Source organism: Trachurus trachurus (genome assembly GCF_905171665.1).
Source record: "Trachurus trachurus genome assembly, chromosome: 6".
Taxonomy (NCBI): domain Eukaryota; kingdom Metazoa; phylum Chordata; class Actinopteri; order Carangiformes; family Carangidae; genus Trachurus; species Trachurus trachurus.
Genome location: NC_139897.1, coordinates 8,230,098 through 8,248,010, shown reverse-complemented (window position 1 = coordinate 8,248,010; position 17,913 = coordinate 8,230,098). Strand labels below are relative to the sequence as shown.

The window sequence follows — 17,913 nt, the reverse complement described above, 5'->3', positions numbered from 1 at the left end:
ACCTGGGTGGCTGCCCTGCTGTTTAGAATACCTCTGGAGTAGATAGTTGTTGAGTGGGTGATTAATGTTTTAAAGTCACAGAGTGCCTTGTTGTGCCGGGTTCTGGCTTTTAAAAGCTTCTTGGGAGGGGGGGGGAGAAGCTTAGCGGGCTCAAATCACAACACAGCTCTGACCCTTAATGACACATTCTACCGCGGGTATCTCTCTCTCCCTGAGCTCGCATGTGAATCCCTGCATCTTCCCCGCGTAGAGATATCCACAAGGATGAGGGCGGCTACAGATAGGGGCAGATTCTTCTCTGGCTCTCTTCCCTCATGCTTCCTGAAGCCCCACGTGAAGACAAGCGAGAGACGGAGGGAGGGAGAGGGAGAGGGAGAGGGAGCCACAGTATCTCTTTCTCACAGTCTGGAGCTGCGGGGAGTCAGATTTCGTCGGAATTGGAAACACTTTATCGAACGCAGACAGACAGCTTGACAGCAAATGTTACCAGCTGAATAAACCCCAACGCGCGGCCACGGTGCTCCGGTGAAACGTTTCACCTGATTTTCACCACACGGCTAACCGAGGGCCAGCCGGCGGGCCAGTGAAGTGACTTCCTTTGATGTCGCAATACTTGGCACACATGGCATCTGTGCCCCCCTGACCCCTCAGCACAATCATTGTATAGGATTCCCCCTCTTGGTGCCCACTGTGTATACATTGGTAGTTCAAATGCTAGCATCAGGTTTTTTGGTCAATGGGTTCATTTACATGGAAAAAATGCCCTCCCCCGCCTGGGGTTTGAACTAGCCGACTTGAATCGCTGCCCGCTCTCCCTTTTGCGCTTTCATGTATGTGAATGGAAGCACTTGTTGATTGTGACCTCACTTCCCTCTTTGTTTGGAGTCACTCACTGGATGGCTGGATATGACCTTGAGATTTTTCTCCTCCCAGAGGTGCGTGGTTATCGGGCTGGCCGGCTTGTTTGCGGGGGGACCCATGTGTGCATTAAGCTCTTTGTTTTCCTCTTAACTCCGGCTCTTGACAGGGGTCAGGAAAGGTGGCCGACTGGGGTGTGATGGGCGGGCGCTGATCGCTCAGACAACCCCTCTCACCTTTAGGGTCCTGGCTTTAGATGGTGTGGATCTTATGAATGTCAGATGGCTCCAAAAAGGCTTAGGCGTCCTGTTTGTCCTCATGCCCCCTGGACTGACTTAGCCTGCCCCCCACCCCCCTAGTGCAGGAAGTACCTATTGTTACTTGGCAGAAAAGTTTGTTTTGGGCTTTTGTGTGCTTGTATAGATGGTGGTTTGCTTGTGAATGTGTGTTTGCATCCATCAAGAAGAGCATGTCATCTCTCTGGCCAGTCAGTGGACCAAGTACCCCACTGAGTATTGGGAATTGCTGACTGAGCAGTGCAAAGGAATGGAGAGAGGAGTTTTCTTTCTTCATGTGTTTGAGCAGTCCTGGCCTGCGCTGCATGTGCCTGTCGGTCTTGCTCCAGAGCTTGGCACAGGCCCCAGGATTTTCTCAAGCTCCCACTGCCTGTCTTTCTGCTTTTACACCTGCTTCTTTAAAGTAGCTTTCTCACCCATTGCATTGTTATGGTATGGATATAAAAAAGAAGCAGAATGTCTTTTGCCTTTTGGTTGTCCATTGGAAAAGACACAGCATTTTCTTTGGAGAAACAAAATAACAATATTAGTCTTAAAGGGACAACAAGAAGTTTGTATTTGGTTATAAAAGAGTCTCATATTAATATGGATGACTACGTTACCCACACTTGTTAATGGGTCCAGTTTCGATAAATATATCGTTTTGTCTTTTTCGTTATTTTGATATTATTATTTAGTGGTCGAGCAGCATTTCCTACTTTCGGTTAAGCGGACGAATCACTGTTTATGGTCCGAACTACGTCTGATCGTCTTCGAACCCCTAACTTTCATTCTTGATGAATGAAAACATTCTTGGCAAATGTTTTCCTTTCATCCGTCTTGCGCCGGTCCAAGAATTTCACCGTGGCGCGGAGGCTCATGGGAAATGTAGTGTGAAAACACTTCGCTTTCCAAAACTCTTCATTGTCAAATCAGTTGAAAGATGAGTTTTTCCATGTGCCAACTCCAGGTCTTGAGCCAACATTAGTTTTGCGTAATGTGCAAGTTTCCCCCTCAGGCGTGATGCTCTGTCCTGTCATTGCCTCATTTTTCATAATGGTGCATGACAGATAGTGCAAGCAGCTAATAATATGGCCCATTGCATTCAGTGTCAGTGTCTGATTTTAAGATAACAGATACTCCGGACAGGGCTGGGCAGCAATAGACGGTCTATAACTTTAATAGCTGCCATGTGTCTGCCTGCCCCCGAGGCCTTAGCCCCATTGAACCCAATGTGTTGTGTTGTCTCGGGAGTTCCCATGACAGATTCCAGCTGGGGCTATTTTCTGCCACTGTCTACTGTCTGGGCATTCTTAGCAGATGGCGGCCGATTGGAATGGTTAGAGCAGGTTGAGTGACAGTGACTGACTGCGCGGTGGCATGGGTGACAGTCAGAGGTGAGAGGGGGTGACAGGTGAGCGACAGTTTCCCACTGAGGTGGACCAGGGAGAGGCAGCGGCCAGCGAAACATCAGTGTCATCGCCTGCGGCTCAGGCTGTTTATCATCCGAGAGGCCGGGTAATGACTCAAAACTATAGACCTGCCTTCACTTTGTGTAGGGAGAACTGTTATTGAAACCACTGTTTGAGGGTTTAGAATAGGCTTTTGTTAGTGTTGAAAATATGGGAGATTGAGTAACGTCACTTAATCCCCCAATTATATTGTTATACTGACTTACAGTCACATTTGTATCCCTATTTGTCTTTGTTTGAAATATGAATCATTATTTACTGCATGCTCCAAATGGATATAAATGGCAATTATGGTTTATTCAGTGTTTCATCTTCTTGCCATCTTTTCTCACTCAAGTAGGCGAATCACTGAAATCTGATTTGTCGGGAGCTAGGTCGTTCAGTCTTCACCAAAGTTTGGTACATACAGTATTCAGATGAGCTTCTCAAAACTGCCTTTTTTGTCCTTTTTGATATTCCATAGTGAGTTCCTTAAAGGAACAGTTCACCAAAAAATGAAATTCAGTCATTAGTGACTCAAAGTGCATCTGGAGACCCGGGAGGCCAGTTCGTAGTCCAACAAAAACTTTATGAGAGTAATAGGGCCCAACACAAAAACGTCCATAAAACGACACAAAAAACTTGTAATATTCCTCCACACTGCTCGTCCACTGCAATCCAAGTGTCCTGAAGGGATATAGTCCAGAGTTTACTCGAAACTATGTCATTTAGTTTAGAAATTTACTAGTATTGCTATCGGTATATAAGACAGTTCCAGCCTCGATGGCGAGATCGCAGGAATTGGCTGATACAGTATGTTCTTTTTCGTTATTATGAGGATAGATACCTGACCTTGTCCTGGGCCAGTGGTTAGAATGGTGGACCAGTGATCTTCAAAAGCCACGGGCCAGTCAAATTTCCCTTATTGTCTACCCCTGACTTTGAGTAATAAAAAACTACTCCGGAGTATTCATCAGCATGAGGGTGAGTCACTAATGACTAAATTTCATTTTTTGGTGAACTATTCCTTTAAACCAGTTGCTACATTCTTGGAGATGTGGCCCCCTTTGACATAAATGAGTTGCAACGATGCAACTGAATTCCAGTGATTCACGGCAGCCCTCGGCCCGTCTGCAAATCACACCTCTATCTAACATCATGTGTGCTTTGATGCAGTTCCAGATCCACGTGTGTATTTTGACACAGTTACCATCACTCAAACAGCAAACTGAAAGATTTGCGGAGCCTCAAGGGAGCTCGCCGGTGGACGACTCTCTTTGAAAATGAATGTCAAGAGTTTGATCCTGACAAAGGAAAACACTCCAGGCCCCTGACCATCATTAGGAGTCCAAATCCATTAGTAGTGTTTTGTCTCCTCAAAGGAGGTCTGCTACTCCAAACACATTCTTCAGCTGACCACCATGCTGTCTCGAGCATGTCTCTGAACTGAAAATAACAACTGAACTCTGGGAGCACTGTACGTGTACAAACCACCCACCCCTCCCTCTCTCCCTCCCTCTGTCTTCCAGTCAGGTCAAAAGCCATGCCACTTCACTTTTAAAAGGCTTCTTCAGCAGCAACAATTAGCTGCCTCTGCTTCTCTCTGTCTAGCCACAGAATTGCACTTAATTGTGCCTCTGTCTGCACGAGTCTGCACATTTATCCTCACTTGTCGTACTGTCGGTTAAAGTGCAGTAACCAGTATGTGACCTCATATTGAAGTCAAGCACTACCAATACTATACTCTCTATTAAACTGGAACCTGGAGAAAAGGGGGCTGGGGTGGGGGGTGGCGCTTTAACTCTCAGCAGGCTATTGTAAAAGAATGTTAATTAGTTCAACAATGAAATGTGTGTTCCCCCATTGTTGGGCTCTTGGCATTGATACTTTTGACAGAGAAGTGAAGGAGAGTTAAAGAGCAGCTCTTTGATCTGCTCTGAACAGTCTTCATATACAGGAATTGGACTCTCACACCAAGTGCAATATACAAGCATCAAAACGCTCCCATGCTTAAATGTTGTTATGAATGTTTAAGTGGAAGCACATGTTTGCAGCCAAACCAGCTGAAATCTTGAAACACGTGTGAAACTATTGGTTTATAACTGTGTGAGGCACTTGATGTGCAATTAAACGATTTACTGAAAGAATGGATTAGCATTGTTTATATTACTGGTGTTTGATTATCCTTTGGCGAGTTGGCAAGTCAACTAGGTGTTGGAGCAGAAAAGCCAAAGTGGTGTGGAGCTGTTTTTGAGCTATATGTCCAATCTGGAGCCAACAGATTTAGCCATTTTTAAATGCTCACACTCGTGCCGTGCAGTGCTCACTTTATTCTTCTCTGTTATGAAGAAGAACTGCTGGAGTTTTAGTTTTATAGACTCCAGCTGATTAGATTTTTGCCAGCACAGAAATTCAGTATACAAAGTTTAGGTAATGGGTTCCAGAGATGTGGTCGTGTTGATGATGTTGATTTAGTGCCCAGTGCCAAGAGTGATGTCATGGCGGGTCAGGCCAGTCACCCCTGTCTTCTCATGGTGTAAGTAGCAGCTCACTACCCAGTGAGAGGGGGATTTGAACCTAAGGCGATTTGGGAAAGGTTGTGTGTGGCTAATCTGCACCGATTCAAAGGCTATTATAACAGAGGCCATATTTTCACCTCCTCCTCCTCCTCCTCCTCCTCCTCCTCCTCCTCCTTCTCATCTTCTCTTTCTTCATCCCCCACTTGCTTGCTCTGACTCCACTTTCTGTGGATGCACGACACGTACAGTACATACTCTCCTGTGCTTTGATAATCCCTTTGATGTCGGACTGTCTGCGGTGATGAGTCTGTTTAATGGGTTTAGTGTAGTGGGTTAGGCCTTGGAGAGATTTTTCCTGGAAATTGCAAAGCTCTGTTCTGGCCCAGCTGCCCGGGCTGTGTGCACGGGCACAGACCGGCTTGGCGCTGACTTGGATGCTGGCGCTGGCATGGGGCAGGGCCTCATGGCGTCAAGAGTTGTGTACCATTGTGCCAGGGAGTCACGCTCCGCCTCGTGTCCCCGCTGGGGGCATCGCTTGAATAATCTCGCCGCGCTCTGCGAGTTTTCCTTCCTCTCTCTCTCTTTTTTGCTTTTCTCTGACCTAACACTTACACACAATCTCTCTCTGTCTGGCAATCTGGAAAGACTGAGTGTCTACAAGACAAAGGAACTCTTCACCATAATCGGGTTATCCAAAGTTGAGGAGGTTGTTGAGGATGACGGACTCCAAACTATGCTTGGCTCGTGAACGCTGTCAGTCATGTAATCACTGACAGCCATTTATTCACTGAATGTCATTTGATGCTTCATTTATTTTGTTATTTTCTCTATGTTGTTCATTTTTATATTATTTAAACAGTAACAGTCAGAAACCACATCACATGTGACAAATTTAGCTATTTCTTTTTTGCCAAAAGTGGTTCAATCCATTTGAGTCATAATGGAGTCACATTGTCAAAGGAATCCGAGACTGTGCTGCTGTGTCCCAGTCCTACATTCAGGTGGCACTTAACCTGGTGGCTGTTTGAAACATCTTCTCTCCAGCTAAGAGACGTCAAAAACGTCAAAAACTATTTCAACCTGCCGCTATGAATCACTGCAAATCTATGCAGCACAGTGGTTTTGACACAGAAAATATTTGATATGTTCATCTTTACCTTGATTCGTGATGCTGTGATCAAAGATCCATCACTTAGTTGTCAGTAGAGGTGGCCTGATGCTCAGTAACATGCCTAGGCTGTTTTGTTTGGTACTTGCCTTGTAAGTTTATGGGCCATATCCAAAATGTAATATCTCAATACAGTCCCGCTGAAATACATGATTTTACTCTCATGTGGGGTTATAATATTTTGTACATTAAAATAATGTAAAATTACATCATTGTTATAATTTTATTTAAGGTGTTTTTTGTAAATACTAGCCTATATGGTTACGCCTATGGGTGAGCAATATGTTGAATATACTCGCTATATCCCGGCTTTACATTGTTATTGTGTTTTATGTTTGATGATCATGTCTCATACCAAGGTACAATACACTTAACAAAGTGGAATGGTTTTTGAAAGTATCATGAAAAATATTATTAATCTAAATTAGGTTGCATCAGCCTTAACTTTCTCAGATACCCATCTCTTTTCTTCCTCCAATGAAACAAGCTGTTCTGCTGACCTAGTCTGGGTCTCTTCCTCTGTCTCCCTCTTTTAACTTCTCTTGGTCATGGTGATGGAATCTATAACTCATAGCCAGCTCAACACGTGCAGTTCAGCTGAGGGAATGCCGGTTGAGTATGCATGGTATATGGCTGTTTTCATCTGAGGCTGCTGCTGAAGGCATTCACCTTGAGTCTATAAATGGAGTCATTTCAATCTGGTATTAAACATATTTGATTTGTTGCCTTTCAGATGTTATACTGGCCAAGGTCACAAAAGTGGTTTATTTTGAGATTTTTTTTAATGGCCTCTTATACAGTTTATATTGAGGCTATAGTATCTTTGCCAGTCAGTAAAATGCCATCATGGGTTTGTATGGCTTCCACTGGGGCAGGAGGGAGCGCAGATTACCTGATTTGAAAAGTCTTAGTCTCAAAGCTCAGCAGTGGCCTGTGTCTCTTGGTACAACTTTTTTTCCCCTGAGCACTGGAATGACACAATCATTTATGGCAGGTTTTTGCAATAGAAGTCCTGCATGTTTCTGTTATGTCATTGGAATTTGGCTAAGCTCAAACCCTCGGCTCTTAACTGTAGATGTACCGTGCTCTCTCCTGAAATACTTTCAGATTACCAAGTGGTGTCCAATCTGAGTGTTTTACAGTCCAAATTAGACATGGGTCTTAGGAATCTGTTGTAAACTTTCACATCTTTTTTTTTCTTCTTCTCCCACAACAGAGAACTCCAGGAGGCCGGTGTCTTTGGAAAGCAGAGGGAACATGGGAGAGGAGCTGGACTCTCTCAGATCCACAATAGATGATGAACACGTTTATGAAAGCAACTCCACCGGCACATCCGACAAATCCCCGCGCAGGCGCAAACGCTTCCTGTCTTACCCTCGCTACGTAGAGCTGATGGTGACGGCAGATGCCAAAATGGTTCGTCACCATGGACGCAACCTAGAGCACTACATCCTAACAATCATGTCAGTAGTAAGTAAAACAATGTTTCTAAAAATTATTATTTTGTCTCAAGTGTTGAGGATTAGTTTTGATTTTTTTTAGAGTTGTGAGTTCCGTAATAACAAAAAATCCCATGTTTTTTTTCTCCCTCTATTGGTATCTGGCCATGATAGTTTTGGTGTTGTGTCCAGGGTATTGAAATTCCAAATTCATTGGTATATTTTCAAACTTGTGGCACAACGTGCTATAATTACCCTGTCACAATGGCTATCCAAGCTGGTCAACATGCTAAAGTGTCAGTTAGCTTCAAAGTGGAGCTAGCTAGATTGCCTACAGAAAATATGTTCACATAGTTTATTCAAGAATTGTAACTCATGTTTCACCTCTTTTATAGTGTCAATGCTGTTCCCTTAAGTTCTCACTGTCTGCAGCAAGAACTCATAAAGTTCACCACAGCTAAGCCTGACTTGAAAGATTTGCCTTTAATGCTAGTTTACATTACACAAATTACATTTAAAGGAGCTACTGTATATGGACGTTTTGCTATTGCTACACATTATGTATTAGTCTAGAAGATACTGTATATTGCAAGTTCAGTGTCAAACTTCTTTCCTTTATGTGCCAAAAGCTGTATTGGAATGTAATAAGAGTTAACCCAAGTTAGCATGTTAGTCCTGGGTTGTCTTGTTACTTCTCCATAGTGACTCATTCTTGCCCTGAAGATGCAGCGCTGCACAGAGAGTGTCTTATAACCTCTTGGTCTTGTAATCCCAGCGATGGTTGCAGCTCTTGTCAAGTGACTATCACCACCTCCCGCCCCTGGCAAAAAACTGCATTTGTCAGCAGAGAAATAGGCCCTTTAAAAATAGTCCAGGTTACTTTGGATTGTCCACAGACCCCACTGAAGAAATATTTCCTTTGAAAACCACGGGGTTGTTTTAAATACAGATTTCAGTGGGTAGGTGCGGATACTATAGAAACCAGGACAAATTAAACCATTAAACCAAACCATCTGCATAACTGCTTTCCATTATAAGTGGAAATAACAGTTTTCTGGGTGGTTTGGTGAACACAGCCTTTAAAATGTGAGACAGTCCTCCAACTAAAGTCTGTGTGTTAGTAGTCTCAGATTTTATTGTTTAACTCACGTTTTGGTTGTAAACCCCGGTATGACCTGAGCATGTCACTGTCCAGTTAATTGGTACAATCCTGACTCAGCACATCCATCTCTTTATTTTGGACTAGGGAGAGCTGCCTGGCACCCAGACCAAAAGCGTCTGGGGGGATTGCAGTGTCAAAGCAGGACAGATTATCAGAACTGTGTGTACCCTCTGCTGCCTCCACTACTGTGACAGTCTGAATGTTTCCAAACACTCATTAACTGAAGGAGTAATGATTGTCAGTGGAGTGTTGTCCTTTAGTGGGGCTGACAGAGCACAGTCAGTGTTAAATAGCAATGTGCCAGGGCAAAACATTAGTTCTACCTGCAGAGCAGTGGTGGTGGTGGTGAACCATTTATTTTTCCTCCTGTGTTCAGAGTTGTTTTACTGAAGCTACATTTTAACTAAACTCGTAAAAAATATGACAATTTCAATTAAAAAAGCGTACCAATTCTGTTAATATGTAAATTCAGAAACCCTCCCCATTGTTTTACCTTTAGTTGAGAGGTTTCCTGTTATTAATTATCGTTTATAGCCTTAAAAACCCCACATGTGAAGTCAGACCACAGTTCATGTGACTGGGGAGAAGGTGTCCTCGGTGGTCCACAGCCCTGCTGACATTTCTTCCTGCCTTCAGCGCTCATGTTTGTGTTTGGTGTGAGATCCTGCAGCGATGGCACAGTGTATGCTGCCGTCCTCCTCACTTCTGGTCTTTTACACTGATGCATGCAATAGCACACTGGGCAAGAGCACGTATAACTAGGTCCTGCATCACAGGCGGGATAAAAGCAAACAAAGACATGCAGGATCCCTTTGCCCACTCAGGGCAGACCATAGCCAGGTTTGCCCCCCCCACCCCCACCCACCCAAGGCTAAAACAAGCTAAATGTTTATAGTGGACTAATGAGTTCCTGTCAGGAGGCTGCACACGGCCTCAGGAGACCGCTGGCCGACTGTGACAGGGGTGCATAAAAAAAGCAAGAGGAGTGAAGAGGAGAAACTAGAGGGAATGTTTTAGTGTCCTCACAGAGGGGCTACGAGCTCCAGCTTTGCTGAAGTTTCACATTTGTGACTAGGTCCAAGTTTTAGTTTTTTTTTTCTTTCCTTAGGTCTGTAATTGGTTTTAATACCATATTTATTAAACTTACCCTGAAGGAGATCTTTTTTTTTTTCTTCTGACTTCAATGAACTGTCGCTATTTTGATTAAACCCCACAGAGCTTACCAGAAAAAGGCGATAGCTGTATGTATCTTACCAAGTGTTGAGCTCAGAGAGGTAGTGTAGTTTCATACTGTCTATCTGTGCTCTGGCGGAGGTTTGCATATTTTTTGTCTGTGTGTTTTGTCTTTGTTACAGGTAGCAGCGGTGTACAGGGATCCCAGCGTAGGAAACCTCATCAACATCATGATTGTCAAGCTAGTCATCGTCCACAATGAACAGGTGAGCGCTGGGTTCGTTGAATGCTACCTGTATCCAGGTATCCAATATGGCTGACGTCAGCGCAGGTGTCCCTGGCCTGGCCTTTTCTCTGTGGGGCCTGTGTGAAAGGACACTGCCTTCCTTGTCAGTCTCAAGTCTCCAGAGAGGTCTCCTTGGAAAACAAACGGCACTATAGTGAGGCAGCTAGCCACCTGCGAATGAGATGAGGCTGAAGAGACTCACTGTGGTTTGTTTGGCCAATGGGACTGACTCTGAAATTGTTTATCGTATCTATATTCTTACCAACCTGTTGTTCACGTTTTTGTCCATTATGTTTGTTGGCCATAGAACAATTGAGTATGGTCAAGAGCTGCAGACTCCAGATTTCCAAAATGCCAAAATTGTACTAAAGAATTCACAAAGGACAATGTGCAATGATGGTCTAACTTATAGACAGTTATTTGGAAAGCTTTACCTTCTAACTATACACTAAAGTCATAATCGATAAACGCAGGCCATTTTTTAACATACGTTTTTTTTTTTTTTCTAGGTATATTTTTGGGGCTTTTTGCCTTTAATTAACAGGTTAGTTGAGAGAGACAGGAAATAGGGAGGCAGAGAAGACTGTAGCCTCTGCACATGGGGTGCCTGCTCTACCCACTGAGCTAAACAGTACCCCTTAAAGGTCTGTATTTACCTCGAAAACAACTCTGTCTCATAGCATTCCGTTATTATCTCTTAGCGTGGTGAATGTGCAGGTCACAACTTGTCCACAACAGCGTTTTGGAGTTGTTGGATTGTGTATTTGATGAGCTTGATGAGGGAAACCAAGAAATCCCATGAGCATCGCAGCTGCGCTCGGCCGTTCTAAAAATAGCTTGCACCGACAAAGAAAGGTAACAAACCTACTGCTATGACTATCGATTATGGCAATGGGCCAACCAAAATGTTGAGCTATCCCTTTAACATAGGCTTTAAAGACCTGATAAAAACTGTCTCTTGGTCTCTCACACACACTCTTTCACCTCTAACAGGAAGGGCCCACGGTGAGCTTCAACGCTGCCACGACGCTTCACAACTTCTGCGTTTGGCAGCAAGGCCAAAACGTCCAGGATGACAGCAATCCCTCTCACCATGACACAGCACTTCTCATCACCAGGTATACACACTCGTGTTTTCACAGCAAATCCAAATTGCTCAAAAGAAACCCACCAAAAAACGTCATCTTCAAAAGGAGGTAACAGCATTGTGTGTTTTGTGTTTTTTTTTCTTCTTCCAGGGAGGACATCTGCCGCGCGAAAGATAAATGTGACACATTAGGTAAACTTTTGCTTTGCGGAAAATATCTCCATTTCAGCTTCCTTTCAATTAACTTTCCACTCCATTAGTCGCAGCCCATAAACTGTGCAGTAATGAGTTTATGGCAAGCTGTCAGCTAATAATATTATAGTGACAGAGCAGAGTGGTAGAAAGTGGGGGAGGGAGAAGAGAGGTGGGGGTGGCAGTGCTAATCTCTCATAGGGAAAAGAAGTTTTAATGGTTTAATCGCCTTTAATGCTCAAGCTGCAAACTAGCACTATGCTGTATATGTTTATGTAGATCTGTGTTTGTGTGTGTGTGTGTACGTGACCCTGCAGGGCTGGCTGAGCTGGGAACCATGTGCGACCCGTACCGGAGCTGCTCCATCAGCGAGGAAAATGGAATTAGTGCCTCTTTCACCATCGCTCATGAGCTGGGCCATGTGTAAGTTGCGGAATAGAGCTTCTAGGAACCTCTGCCCCCCACCCCCACCCCCCACTCCACCCCTGTCCACACTCAACCTAACATACACACGCACACTCACACACACTCACGGCCTAACTTGACCAACAAAAGCTCTCTTATCAAGAGACGTAGGGCACAGCAGGCACAGGTGCAAAACATAATAAAGTGAAAACTTGACTTTTGATAACATGCCAGCCTATAATACCTTATTATACTGCTAAAGAACTTAACCCTGTGTGTGTCGCAGCTTGGTTCAGAGAGGAGAAGCTCAGATGAAATTCTGCACAGATATGGAAGAGAAAAATATCAATATAATGTATTTGTGTAGTATTGTGGTGATTCTAGGTTTCCTGAATTAAAGGACAATTCCGGGCAAATTCAACTCGGGGCTGTATTTTCCTAACATTTTAGGTCTAAAAGAAGGAATCTGAAGATTTTCAGTTTAATTGCTCCGGTTCTGTCGTCGCATCGCCACGGCAGCGATGAATGGTAGCGGATTGAAGTTCCGCTGCTTAGGCTGTTTACATCCCTCAAAGCTGCAATTTTTTCCACAGACAGTGTCAGATGGCTACTCAAACATGCACTGAGAAGTTTGTTTACTTCAAGCAAGTCAAGAGTTGATATTCCTGTGTTTATGACACAAACGGGAGCTTCCGACTGCACGTGAACACACCGAGCGCGTCAACTTGGGTCTTGTGCGAGACTCAGCGAGACTTTGAATTAGATCTAGTTTTACAAACATCTTGGCTTGCTTGAAGTAAACAAACTTCTCGGTGCATGTTTGAGTAGCCATCGGACGCTGTCTGTGGAAAAAAATTGCGGCTTTGAGGGATGTAAACAGCCTAAGCAGCGGAACTTGCATCTGCTCCCATTCATCGCTGCCGTGGCGATGCCGGGACAGACACAACTACCGCAAAACAGGAGCAATTAAACTGAAAATCTTCAGATTCCTTCTTTTAGACCTAAAATGTTAGGAAAATACAGCCCGAGTTGAATTTGCCCGGAATTGTCCTTTAACAGTAAAATACACACACAAGATTCCTTGCACGTGGCACACAGGGTTTTATCAAGACCAGGCTAAATATGCTGTGTCGTGTTCAGGAGATGTTTAGTATTTGAAGAGACTCGTTCCTGTCCGCATTCTTTGAAATATCAGTGCCCCGAATGCTGATAAAAGAACCCGAACGTGTCACGGTGTCGTCATATCTAAGTCATCTGTGAGCGAGTATGGCAGTGTTATCACAACACGCTTGTCTGCCACAGTGTGTTTTCACAACAAGCGAGTATCGCCACATGTAAGAAGTGAAAAAAGAGACTTTCATGCATAATCTGTATCCAAATGACCAAGTCAAAACACATGACTTTATCTTTCCTTATGAGTCTCTGTTTATTCTAAACATCTATCTGAGGTAAAATTATAGTAAACCACTAAGAACCACATCTGTCTTTTCATTCACCTCAGTTTGTTTTCTAAATTGTATAATTTTAGATGCAGTATCTGAACACTGTACCCACTCATTTTTGGACTTTTTTCTTTTTTTTTCGGGAAAGACAAAGCTTCTGTCATTTGTTCTGTTCTGTCTTCATGCCCACCTCCCCCGCAGAGTATAATTGTGTAAGCGAGTGAGAGATTTCTTTCCGGTCTGCCCGTCCATTTGTGTGGACTGTAAAAAAGGAACCAGTGTCACTGCGAGCTTGTGAGCCACTGGTGCAAGAATGGAAGATATTCTTCCACCTCCTCCGTTCCCGCTCACACATTCTTCCAGTGGAGAGACCGGGACTGGAGCAGCAGCCAGATGGACGAGTCTACGGGTCCCCCCCCCCCCACCCCTCACCCTCTTCCCCTTGCATCTCATGTGGATCTGTTTATGCTAAAGTTCAAGCAGCTGGAGGCCCAGTTGGCTCTGCCTCTTGGCGTGGTTAATCGCTGCGTTCACAGGCGCAAGCTCTCGAGAGTGTTTAGCGCTCTGGGAAAGCCAGTGTCAGGTAGTGGGAGCCACTCGAGAGCACCGCAGATTACAGAAAGATTTAGACTAATGGATAGGAGGCCTTTCTCAGATGACTATGAAGACGTGTGATTACTAATAGCCGTTGTGGGGATTTTCAGGCTAGGCAGTGTCACTTGATAGCTGTTCAAAGGTGAAACACACAAGGATTTATCAAATTTGACGGTAGACGCCAAGACTTCAAATGTCATGGATCACAAATACATCTTCCTGACATTTCGAGTTAGAGTCCATGGCTGCAAACAGACTCGACTGTGATTGTGAAAGATGATTTCTTTTGTGGGGAAGTAGAGGAGATAAGATGTATAATCCTCTGACAATGCAAATATCCATTTTTCACAGAGCTCGGTCTCTGTGACAGATCGTTTCTCTGTTTGCTGCGATTCCTATTTATCTTCAGCCAACCTACAGGAATCCAGGAGTTTGTCTACCTCTCAGTTATTTATGGGCATTTCAGCACAAAGATTTGTGAATGTGTTGCTGAAAATCAGCTCAGTGCGATGACAGCATGGCATTCAAGGGTGATGATGATGAAGAGCTTTGAGAAAAAGCAGGCAAACTTTAAAATGTATAACAGTCTGGATGCTGATAATTAAGTGCTGCAGGTGGTACACTCCCACCAGCATCGACTCTTATTGATTTGTCTCTTAAGGCCAAACAGATAACCACAAAACCTCCTGATTTATGACCTCATTCTGCTAAAAGGCTCTTAAACAGTGTCATCCTTAAACCTGTATGAGCTGAATCAGCAAAATGTTTCAAGAGTTTCAAGAGGTTGGAACGATCATGACACAAAGTGAGGCCACGTCACGGCAGCAAAACACTGAGCTGCTCATTTTTATTTTAAACCTACAGTACAGTGGCTCTGAGAGCTCAGTGCACTTTAGCACAGGAAACACATGCAGTGGCATGCAAAAGTCTGGGCACCCCTGGTCAAAATGTCTGTTAAAGTGAACAGTTCAGCAAGTCGAAGATGAAATGATCTCCAAAAGGCATAAAGTTACAGATGACACATTCCCTTTACATTTTAAACAATATAAATATATATTTTATTTTCATATTTTGCATTTTCAAAATGACAGAAAAGGAAAAAGAGCCCTCGGCAAACATTTGGGCACCCTGCATAGTTACTATAGTACCTACCATGGAAATGATCACTGTGTAAATAGCAAACAGCTTGTCTGACACCTTGGTCAAAGTTATCTGAGACCTCACGTCTCCTGGGTTTCCCATTCTTTTGCAGGCTGCTGCTTTGTTTCCCTTTTTCACTCTAAAACTGTACAGAACAAAAGGAATGCACTGATATTGCTTAAAATATTGCAAAAGAGTGTTTTGTGTTTAACTTTATGCCTTTTGGAGATCATTCAAAGAGGCGAGGAGTTTGCTTTTGGTTATAAAAGAGTCTCATATTAATGTGGATGAATCTACATTACTCATACTTGTTAATGGGTCAATTTTTGATAAATATATCGTTTTGTCTTTATAGTTATTTTGATATTATTATTATTTGGTGGCTGCCCAGCATTTCCCGGACGCTGCCTGGCGGGTCATGGGAATAACGCCGCCAGATCACCGTTTATGGTTGGAACTACGTCTTCAAACCTCCGACTTTCGTTTTTGATCAATGAAAACATTCTTGGCAAATGTTTTCACTTTCGTCCGTCTTGCACCGGTCCAACAATTTAACCGTGTGCGTGGAGGCTCATGGGAAATGTAGTGTGAAAACACTTCGCTTTCCAAAACTCCTCGTAGTCCCTTTAATCTTCCACTTTTTTTAAGCAGGGGTGCCCACACTTTTGCATGCCACTGTATGTTGTCGTTTGTGCTATTTGCAGCATGTTTGTGTGTTTAGTTGTGAAAATCTGCAGCATGCCCTGTCAAATTAATGAAGATGATTTCTGAGTCTGCTTGTGTTTTCTTAAATTGCAGTGTGTTGAACCACCTCATACATCTGTCTGCATCACCCTGATGTACCTCTACGCTGTCACAAGTGACAGAGTAATTTGCAAATACTGTCTGAGCCAGATTAGATGTTGTCAGCATTACTCAACAATTTGGTTTGTGTACTGTGCGCTGAGCTCATTACTGTGCCAGAAGCTTAATTATTCCTGGGTGTTTTCCTTCAGGCCCCTTGGCCCCTGTAGGGTGGGCCTCATGCCAGCCATGCTAGGTCTTTGTGTGTGTGGGGTGGTATGGATTGACCCTCAGCCACAGAACCAGAGCACAACACTTGCTCATATCCTGTTGTAAACATCTCAGACATCATACAGCTGCATGCAGTTCCTGTGTGTATAAATACTCGTGCTGTCATATGTGCATGCGCTACACGTATTTATGAACATGCGGCGCAAAAAGCGGATATCCGTATCGGACCAAACTATTCTGGACACCATCAAGAAAACGGCTGTATGAGACTGCCAACCGCAGACAGCCGGGATGAATTCATTTATTTGCAGATGTCATGCTTTATGTACTTCACTTTCTACAGCTGTTCCTCTCTGAAGACTCTCACTTGCTTGTTTATTGCGACTAATGACGAAACAATGAGTTGATTAATTGCACAGTGGAGCAACTGAAAATTAATGACAGCTATTTTCATAAGAATTAATAAGTTATTTATGAAGCAGAAATACAAAACAGTCGCTGGCTCCAGCTTGTGAAGATGATGAGAGGATGAAGATATCACCCTGACAGATGATAATTAAAATAATCATCAGTCGCAACTCTAAAAAAAAACAAAAAAAACACATGCAATCTTACATGTCAGCACTGCAGCAACATACACATGTGTGTGTACTGGTGTGTGTGGTGTTACTGCCCCTACCTTCCCCTCAGCATTAAGCCCTTTGAGAATGTGAGACGGTGACCTTTGACGTCCAAGTGGTGAGCTGGAGATGATTTTTCGCTAACCTGTCGGCCGTGATGGTGGACAGGAGGGATGCTGACGGATAGAGAGAGAAACGCTTTACAGAAAATGCTGCAGACACTTCACCGGCCGGTATGAGGTTTATTGAAGTCAAGTTTATTCTTGTCATTGAAGCCTTTCGAGGATTTCAGCGCGTAAATATTTAGGAGAGGGAGGTGTACGCGTAAAGAGACGCGAACACAAACAGAGAAGTGGATGGAAAGGTGCGAGTGGAGTGTGCAGGTTCGCACACAAATGTGTCTGAAGCTGCATCTGTGAGAGATGGTGTGAGGAGATCCTGTGTTAACATTTATCCCGCTCGCCAATAACTGAGCCATTAAGCAGCTGATAATCACTTAACATGTGTTCTTTTTATTCCCCTCTCATCTCTCTGCACTAGGTTCAACATGCCTCATGATGATAACCCAAAGTGTCGTGACGCAGGCATGAAGCACCAATACCATGTCATGGCTCCCACGCTCAACTACGACACCAATCCCTGGTCCTGGTCCAAGTGCAGTCGCAAGTACATCACAGAGTTCTTGGAGTGAGTAGAGTACCTCCAGCTCCTCTTTCCGATTCCTAAACAGACATATGACTGATTACGGCAGTGGTTCCCAACCTTTTTTGGCTCATGACACCATTTTGACATCACACATTTCTTGCGACCCCGTCAATCAAGATTTGCCATTTTATTTGAACATGATTTATATTCGAGAAAGTGAAAGTTTAGAATACAGTTGATTAAGATTGTGTGTTGTGTTTTTAATCATTATTTTAAAAAGAATAATAATTAGTTATAAAAATATCCGTATCAGTATTTTCTTATCAATTACTAGACATTTCTAGCCTGGCTAACACCAGACCTCATCTCAATGTAGATTGAGATTCGTTTTGGGAACCACCCGTTCATTTTTTTCCTATTTGAGGTGTGGTTTACTGTAGTTT

General features: G+C 43.7%; 1 protein-coding gene across 1 annotated transcript in view; it reads left to right on the top strand.

Moving 5' to 3' along the window:
• Positions 1–17,913, top strand: part of LOC310987720 (A disintegrin and metalloproteinase with thrombospondin motifs 20) — a 140,016-nt gene that overhangs the window by 55,464 nt on the left and 66,639 nt on the right. Inside the window, exons 6-11 of the mRNA XM_083974119.1 lie at positions 7,488–7,741; positions 10,228–10,311; positions 11,325–11,449; positions 11,570–11,610; positions 11,928–12,033; positions 17,366–17,512. Coding sequence (XP_083830245.1) covers positions 7,488–7,741; positions 10,228–10,311; positions 11,325–11,449; positions 11,570–11,610; positions 11,928–12,033; positions 17,366–17,512 — 757 coding nt within the window. The remainder of the gene's footprint in view (positions 1–7,487; positions 7,742–10,227; positions 10,312–11,324; positions 11,450–11,569; positions 11,611–11,927; positions 12,034–17,365; positions 17,513–17,913) is intronic.